At 54.4% G+C, this 8,827-nt stretch overlaps 1 protein-coding gene across 1 annotated transcript; it reads right to left on the reverse strand.

The window, feature by feature from the left end:
* Positions 1-2,154: 2,154 nt before the first annotated feature.
* LOC136996586 (ankyrin repeat domain-containing protein 7-like) lies at positions 2,155-4,278 on the reverse strand. The gene is made up of 3 exons (XM_067317483.1): positions 4,064-4,278; positions 2,596-2,710; positions 2,155-2,349 (listed from the first exon to the last, which is right to left on the reverse strand). Exons 1-3 carry the CDS (start codon positions 4,276-4,278, stop codon positions 2,155-2,157), a joined length of 525 nt encoding a protein of 174 aa, XP_067173584.1.
* Positions 4,279-8,827: the final 4,549 nt, after the last annotated feature.

Below are 8,827 nucleotides of genomic sequence, written 5' to 3' on the forward strand. Positions count from 1 at the left end.
ATCATACTGAATTCTCCCCCCCCCCAAACTAAGTAAGCAAGCAAATTCAACACTGTCCTCATATTTCCTTCTAACATTCCTAACTGAAAAACTAGCATGGCGCCAAGATGCTATGTGAGCAGACAGTTAGCAAATGCTGGCGCGGGCTGAACAGGATAAGAAGTGACTCAACTGCTGAACTCTTCATACCACGCATGCGAGCATACGCCACAGGCAGAGATTGTTCTCTCTCTCTCTCTCTCTCATTCTCTCTTTGTCCCGTCCCCCTCCACCAACCTGTGGTTGAAAATGCCAGGTACTGCACAGTATTTGTAATTTTTTTTCTTTTTCTTTTCTTTCCTTTTTTTTTTCTTTTTTTTTTTTAAGAAAAAAGGAAAGCCCCCATCTATAAACATGGGGGATCCAATAGGCAACAACCCTCCGAACGGACGGCTAACACGCTAATTATAGAAGCGCCCTCACGGCCTTGCAAGACACGTGTCCAGTCGGCAACACAGAAGCGCATTTTACAAAACTGTGTGCGCTACTCCATCCAAGACCTCCACTGAAGTCAGTGGTGAACATGGTAAGCTTCAACAATACAAGCCACCAAAAGAAAAGGCTGTAGGGATTTTCCTCATCAGCTCCTCCACGGTTAAGGATCCTACCTCCGCTGGCCAGAGCGCAGGCACCCAATGCAAAGCCAGCAGCTCCTGCTCCGGGAGGCGTGCTAAGCGCTGGCACGCCCTTTGCGCCGCCTGCAGAAGCTTCTCCCGCCTTTTCCCCGACTGCAGAGTCTACCAGGTGTTGACTAACACTGTATACAGAAAGAAAGGAAACACACTGATTTTCAGACTTTGCATTGCGAGCAATTTGATGCGAGCTCAGCACCACAAACGTGAAACCTAACGGAGCATTTGGGTGGAAGTCGAGGACAATTTCCCAATTTGCACTTGACACGGGAACAATATGTACCAGAAGAGTCCTTTTCGCCCAGCTGCAACAAAGGTCTCCACACACCATTAAACCTTGCTGCTGTTACCAAGCATGCCCATAAACCAACACGGACGTTCGGACAACTTAGCAACTCTAACGGTGACCCAAAGCACCTACCGAGCACGTCCAGAAGTTCTAGCGCAATCCTCCGCTGTCCATCCAAGAACGTCTTCCTGGGAAAGATCAGCACCATAGCGAAGAAGAACTTCTATCATGCTCATGTCCCCAGCAGAAGCAGCAAGCATAAGAGGGGTCCTAGAGCATCCAAAAGACGACAGGAAATCTATCGGCCGATACAGACATCTCACTGGCATTATTTGCAGCCCTATTTGCTCCCAAAACAATTACTTCCCCCTTTCCCACAGGCAGAAGGAAAGCAGAGCCAACTACACGGAAGCACAGGAGAACTCAGGTCGGAAGGGGCCTCAGGAGGTCTCTCCGCCTAACACCTCCCCAAAGCACGCTCAGCTACGAGGCCAGACCGGGTTGCTCACGGCTTTACTCGGTCGGTTCTTCAAAGCTGCCAAGGAGGGAGGCTGCACAACCTCCTTGGGCAACCCGTTCTGACGTGTCACTGTCCTCGCAGCCAGCAAGGTTCTCCTCACATCCAGCTGGAACCTCTCTCGTTTCAACGCGTGCCCGTTGTCAAAGCAAGTGTCAGGACAGAGAGACAACGCTGCCCGCGAGACAACACTTACCTACCAACCGTGCCTGGGTTCTAAAAACCCGCTCCTGCCCAGCAGCAATGCTGGAGAACTAGCGGCAACTCCTCTGCCTTGCGGCGACCAGACACAATGCTTTCTGGCAGTCCTGAAGGCAGAAGCCAGCCAGTGAGGCGCAACAGCAGCCAAGCGCAGATCACTTTTCCAAAGTCACGCAGAAGCAACTGCTTCCGTGTGGCTACTTACTTAGGCCTTTTAGAGGCTCACGCCCACGCCTCTCATCAGTCAAGCTTTAAGAATACTCAGGAGACCCACGCCCTGTTTGGACAAGCCCTTCACCTTTCAGACTGATCTCGAGCGTGCACGTCAGCTCCCTTTTTAAGCAGGAACTCCACCATCTCTTCGTGATGTTCGGACACAGCAAGAGCAAGGGGAGTGTATCCCATCTGAAAGCATAAATCCCCTCAGTTAGAAAAACACAGAGAAGTGAAGCAACCTTTTCTTTCCAAGAGCGGCCTTACCCAAACTCTGCGCTTACCTCATTCCGTGCATCAATACGGGCATTGTGCTCCAGTAACTGCCCTGCTAGAGAGGTGTTAGGAGCAATGGCAGCGAGGTGAAGGGCAGTGCTGCCGTTAACATCGGCCAGATTAGGGTCGGCACCGTGTGCTAGCAGAATAGCAACGCATTCTTCTTGCTGGCACTGTACTGCCTGGAAACAACACAGCAAAAAAGGAAACCTTTCCAGCAACTACGTTTCCCTCTGCCACAACTCCCACAGCTTGCCAACCTCGGAAAACAATAACGCGTTCAAAGATTAGGTAACGTTAGGCGCCTATTCGGCACCAAGCACGACACAATCGCCACCCACACCTAGGTCAAGAATCACCCAAGGGAGGGATCGCTCAGTGCATACCTTATAAGCCCTACCTACAGCAGCATCACATACTCCACGTACCTTCATCAGCGGCGATCTCTTGAAATTGTCACGAGGATCCAGCTTGCACTTGTTTCCTACTAAATAGGAAACAACCTCTGAATGCCCGTTAGCGCAAGCAAGATGCAGAGGGGTCCTAAAATTTAAATATACGACGTTAACACCAACAGACACGCACACAGCTGAAGACACCGCTCCTGCCTATGGCACGTGGGTAGGGCCACCCGTTTCCGGTTCCAAAAAACAAACTTAGAAAAAGTTTCTCATTCCTTCAGCCATGACAGCAGTTGCACACCCAAAGCCTGGGGCGGGCTAGGAAAAATGCCCCCCACCCCACCCCACCCCAGCACCCATTTATGAAGACGACGGTCACTCAGCTCCCCGCCTCGTTCCCTGCAAATGGATTCCTGTGCCCAGCCACAGGACTCTTCCCGCACAGCCTCAGGCTTCCGGTGGGAAACTGCTGCCCTCCACGCCTCTGCCCAGGCAACTGGCCACTGCCTCCAACAGCACAACACACACAGCCCAGCAAGGACGACCAAGCCTTGGGCACCTTAAGCCTACGGCAAGGGACCCTCTAGCTTTCGCCAGCATCGCTCACGTGACAACAGCGTGCCAGAGGCTAAGGAGGTGGCTTTTAGAACACCATCGCATCAGCTTTGTGCTGTGCTTTTCGGGAATTCGTGCCTTCTGTCCTTTCCCCGAGCTCACTACTGCAGCAAACGCGAGGACACGCTCGCTCCAAAACGCCCTCGGTAACACCTAGCAAACCAGCCAGCAGAAACCTTCCCCCACAACACTGCCATGCCCACAGCAACAAAGCAGCGCTCTGTCTTGCCGGCAGTTGTAGCTACCCTTCTCCTACAAGCTCAACCACGGAGGAAGCCCTCTCCAAGGCAGCAGAGCTGCCTTTCCAACAGCCCTCGCCAGCTGAAGAAAACGACACTCCCTCCCTTCCTTCCGCCCTCCCTTCCAGGAAGGGCCCTGCCCTGCCCTGCCCTGCCGCGCCGCGCCGCGCCTGGAAGAAAGGCGGCCCTTCAAACTGCCCAGCATCTCCAATCAAACCACCGCAGCCGATGCGGCTACGAAGGAACACGCGACCACCTCCGAAGGGCTGCTGCCACGCACGCAGTACAGGTGACGCTGCGGGAGAAGCTGCTCACAAAACCTGCCCCTCGTTTCGCCCTCCTCAGCCGAGCCGAGCCGAGCCGAGCCGAGCCTCGCGGGCTGCCACCAGGCAAGGAGACCTCTCTGCTCACAGCAAGGGCCTGCTGGAGCCTCCCAGCTGCGCCACCGCCGCCCCCTCCACCCGCCGCTGCGGGGCCGCGCCGCAGCCACAGACGCAGCCGCCGCCACCGCCGCCGCAGCCGCCGCCACCGCCGCTGCAGCCCGGCCCTTGCAGCCGCCCCTCGTGCTTCCCCCCACACTCGCGGCGCGGCCCAGAGCCCGGCCGGGCGGGCGCAGGCACACGCGGCGCTGCCCCCCTCACTGCTTCGCCTTGTCCCGCCTGTTGATGCCGAGTCTCGGCAGCCACCACGGCCGCCACACCCGCGCCAGGTCGCCGCTGGCGGCCGCGCAGTGCAGCTTGCCCAGCTCCTTCTCGCGGAGCTCGGAGGCGGCGCCGACGCAGGGCAGGGAAGCGCCGCCGGACGGCGATGGCGGCAGCCCCTGCCCCTTGCTGAAGAGCCCGAAGAGCCTCTTCATGCTGCGGCGGGGATGGGACACGGCCCGGCACGGGCACGGCCCCGCAGACACGGCCCCGCCTCACGCGGGGGCAGAGGAGCCAAGCGCCGGCCAGTGGCCGCGGCCCGGGACAGCTGCTGCGGGGCTGCACCCCGGCGGGCTGCAGGGCCGCGGGCTCGGAGCCCCCGGGCCAGGGGCAGAGGCGTGGGCCGAGAGCAGGGACGCAGCAAGGCTCCCAGCGAGGCACGCGCCCTCGCTCCGGCAGCGGCAGCCACAGCACTGAGAGCAACCGCCTCCAGAGGCCGCGCGGGCGCCGCGATGTGCAACGGCCGCGGCGAGGTCGCACGGCGGCGTCACAGAGCGGAGCGGGGGGGCCGCTGCGCGCCTGCGCAGTACTGCCGGGGCCGGGGCCGGGGTTTCCCTCCCCAAAGGCAGCGCCTTTGCTTGCATCCAGGCGACTCGCCAGGAGGAGAGGAGATGCAGCCTCCTTTCAGGGAGGTGGAAGTTCACCAGCGAAAACGCCCTCCCTCATGAGACTCCGCAGCCTCCCAAGCCCCCGCGCACTCGCGGCTCCCTCGAATATCAGCTCGGCCTCTCAGCCTGCCCGCCGTCCGTGCCCAGGCGCCTCCTACGCGCCGGCTAGCCCAGCTTGCTGTTCGCTAGCGAACTGCGCGCACCCCCGCGGGCACCCAGCAGCTCAGGGGAAACAGAAAGGCGCTGGTGCCCGCACCACAGACACGGGGGCCGCTATGGCCTGAGGGCTGCCTCTGGAGGCTGCCACCTAAGTCACTCGCTCCCGTCCACCCCGTTGTCACCGAAATGGGGAGAAAAACTCCTTAGCACCAGTGTAGCACTGAGAAGCAGGCATTCTCTTTATTACGGCGCCGGGTGCATGGGGAATCGCTCCGCCCAACGTGCATGCCGCGTGTTGCATTAGCCACAGCTTCTATTGCTTTGGTACATACCCATGCATTAAATTTCCCGGAATGATTGTACATATTCATTCTATTTCCTGGAACTAATTATCATATTTACAGAGTCATTACGCATGCGGTCTGAGTCTGAGTCTCCGGGGGGCTTCTATGGGGGTCCCTGGTGGTCGCTGAAGAGCCCATTCACGGCTCTTAAATCCTGAACCAACCTATATTCTTTGCCATTTTGTTTCTTTACTGATAATCCTGGGGTGTTATATTCTGCTTCACGCTCTATCAATAACCCATAATTCAAAAATGTAGTTGTTAATTCTTCCAACCCTTTTCTAGCCTCCCACTTAACAGGATACTGCTTTTGTCTTACCAGTTTAGTCCCGGATTTTAGAACAACCTTCACTGGTTTCGCCAATTTAGACCAACCTGGAATTCCGCTAGCCCATACCAAGGCTATTACTGCATCGTCTGCTTCGGCAGGAATCTCTTCCTCCGGTTTTTGCGTGCTCTGTAACATAAAAATTCTCGCTTCCGCAGCTTTTGATTCAAGTGTTAGTAGCTGCACCTCTCCATTCTTAAAGGTTATCTGCACGTTCAACTTATTCAATAAATCCCTTCCCATCAAGGGTATGGGACATTCAGGCATATATAAAAATCGATGAGTCACCCCGTTTTCCCAGTTTAAGTTGTAAGGGCTGCAAGAAGGGCCGATCCTCTCGTTTGCCTGTAGCGCCAACAACGCTTACAGTTTCATGGCTAAAGTTTCCTTTACAAGCATTAAGTACAGAGTAAGCGGCTCCTGTATCAACTAAAACTTCTACTCCATCATTTCCCAGCCTTAGTGTAACCAGGGGTTCGGCTGGGGACGCTTCCCCCGGTCCCCTTCCGGATTCCTCCTTTAATGCCAGTAGCTTAATGGCTTGCAGGGCTGGGTCGGTTCCCAGCCTGAGGTTGCCAGCCCTTTCTTTTCCAATGCCCCCTTTCTTTGCAGATTGAGCACTGATCTTTCGCCAGACGGGGCTGCACAAAAGGAGGTGATGTTCCCTTTCCCTTACTCCCTTTCACGCCTCGGTAACCCCCTCCTGGGCCTTCCCTTTCTCTGTAGGCTCCTCCAGGAGCCCTGCTTAAAGCAGCAGTCAATCTGCCTTCTCTTAGGGTTTCCCTTCGAACCTCTTGCATCTCTTTTTCCTTTTCCTTATTATTAAAAGCCGTCCATGCCACTTCTAACATTTTCCTAAATCTTTCGAATCCGCCTCTTCTAATTTCTGAAGGTTTTCTTCTTATGTCTGGGGCTGATTGTCCCATAAACATTGAAGTGAACTGCTGGGCTTCCTCTGCTTTTTCAGGATCCAGGGTGGTAGATTTCCCGGCAGTAGCCTTTAATCGTTCCATAAAAGCAGATGGGGATTCATTTGGCTCTTGTCTGACCTCATAGAGCTTAGACCAATTAATTGCTTTTGGCATGGCATGTCTTATGCCAAACCTTATCCATCTCTGCTATCTTGCTAAGAGTCCCCGGGGTCCCGGCTGCTTAGGATCCCACCCCGGCTCTGCAGCAGGAAAATTCTGGTCTATTGTTCCCTGCAAATCCCCACCAGCATGCGCTCCTTCTGCTTGTTTCCGAGCAGCGTTTAATACCATCTTCTTTTCAGTATCACCTAGCGGTGTGTCTAATATGACCTGTGAACCATTCCAATCTGGATCCTGAGTCCTAATTACAGTTTCAAACGCTTTAGCCACTCTCTCTGGATCCTCTCTAGAGTTCCCTGCTATTTCCTTCCAGGACCTTAACTCCATTATTGAAAAAGCTACTTTAACTGTTACTGGTCCGTTATTTCCAACCACCTGCCGAAGGGGAGCCTGTAAAGCCTCCCCCGCTTCCCCTTGTCGTCCCCTTGTTCTCCCCGCAAGCGGGCTAAATCCTTCCGCCCCTCTAAATCCTCCTCCCTGTTCATAACTCCCCTCCCCTGGTCCCTCTGCACCTCCAGCTCCACCGATAGCCTCGAAATCCCCCCCCAACCTCTGTCGGGGAGCGACCACCGATTCCAAATCTTCTTCCTCCTCCCGTCCACACTTCAAACACCTTTTTCCCATACTACAAGCGGAACAACACCTTTTCAAATTTCGACCCTTTCCCTCTTTCTCTAGTGCTAGTATCATTGGATCCCTTGGAATCATCCCGCAACCTTGTTGCCACTCACCCCTTTGGCAGCAATCCGACAGGCACTACTCTGGGAGAGAGACGAGCAGAGGGAGTAAGAGGGTACAATCGTATGGTCAGGGCAGGCAAAGGCAGGAAGGGGAAAGGAATAAAACAGAGAGACGTCCTAGACAACAAAATTTATGAAATACAAAGTTGGAACAGATACTTTCAGTTAAATACAGCACGTTGTTATCTCCACACCACTCCATTAAGAGGTAGAAGGCACGTTTCCCCAAGCTTCATTCGTCTCAGCATATCCACTCTTAGCTTTCTGGAATGGGGACTTCCTCTGCTCCAGCATCTTCTGATCGCTAATGACTTTTGCGGGTATGAAATGACAAACGCAGCTCTGCCAGAGCGGCGGCTCCCTAGCACTTTTGTTCAAATCAGATCCCATCATTTGTGGTCAAAACATCGCAGCACTCATGTATTGCCCTGGGAAGTGGCTCCTGGGTCTACGTTTTCTGAAGATCCTTCAGTAGATGCCCAGGCAGAAGCTCCAGCCGATCCAATTTTCAGTTCAGCCATTGCTGAGGAAGCCGGGGGAGGGGGAGGGGGAAGAAAATGCCTTTTGTTAGTGTTACAGTAGGAAAAGCTAACAAGTCCCCAGACCAAACAAACCATATTACTCCTAGTAGACAGGCAACTCCATTCACAGTGCAGACGGATTCAATGCAACGGACTGGTGTCCGTCCAAGCAAATGCAAAGAGCTAGAAAGCAAGAGGCGGCCACTCGCTAGGAGATTAAAGACTACTGGAACAGAAGGAATTGCTCTCAGGGGCTACCTGCTTTGAAACAGGCCCAGCCACTGCAAAGCCGTGACTCTGGAGGAACAATTATCACAAAGATGTGGGATTATTCAGGGCTCCGGGGGGGGGGGGGGAGTGGGGGGGGTGGTGTATGTGCGTGTACATTGTTTTTTCTCTCTGTTTTTTAAAAGCAACTGCATAATATTCTGTTATTCTGCTGTCACACAGACTGCTAATTCCGGGGCACACTCGAACCAGAGCTATTGCTGAGGTTGCAGCAGGCTCTGAGCATTGTCTCATGGAGTCTCACAGGGTGATGCAGATGACCGTCCTTGGGGAACTGTGAGGGTCAGCAATCACGTTTAGACTACTAGATTGGGTGTCCTGGAGCTAGGAATGGATGCTCATTTTCAGCTTAAAAGCTGAACCTAGCTTATTCATATTCTTCAAAGGTAATTTGAGAATAACATGGATTTACAGAGCCTTGCCTCAGCCATATGAGCTTCCACTCTGTCTGTCACAGAGGAAGCATTGCCCACTGGGTCCGTCAGCAGAGTGGCTTCTGTAGCGCTCGTGACGATGTGTGGTGCCGGCTTCCGCAAGCCTCTCATTAGCTCAGTCTCGCCGCAGGCGTTTTGTGAGAGCCAATTCACATTCTAAATCCCTAATTCGCTGCTGCAGTCGGCCGACT

Source organism: Apteryx mantelli, unplaced genomic scaffold, assembly GCF_036417845.1.
Source record: "Apteryx mantelli isolate bAptMan1 unplaced genomic scaffold, bAptMan1.hap1 HAP1_SCAFFOLD_48, whole genome shotgun sequence".
In the NCBI taxonomy this organism is placed as follows: Eukaryota; Metazoa; Chordata; class Aves; order Apterygiformes; family Apterygidae; genus Apteryx; species Apteryx mantelli.

Coding starts and splice junctions, on each gene's coding strand:
- LOC136996586 (XM_067317483.1), bottom strand. CDS start 4,278: ATGAAGAGGCTCTTCGGGCTCTTCAGCAAGGGGCAGGGGCTGCCGCCA. Junction 2,711..4,063: donor AGGCGGGACAAGGCGAAGCA/GTGAGGGGGGCA, acceptor TTTAAATTTTAG/GACCCCTCTGCATCTTGCTT. Junction 2,350..2,595: donor AGAGATCGCCGCTGATGAAG/GTACGTGGAGTA, acceptor TGTTGTTTCCAG/GCAGTACAGTGCCAGCAAGA.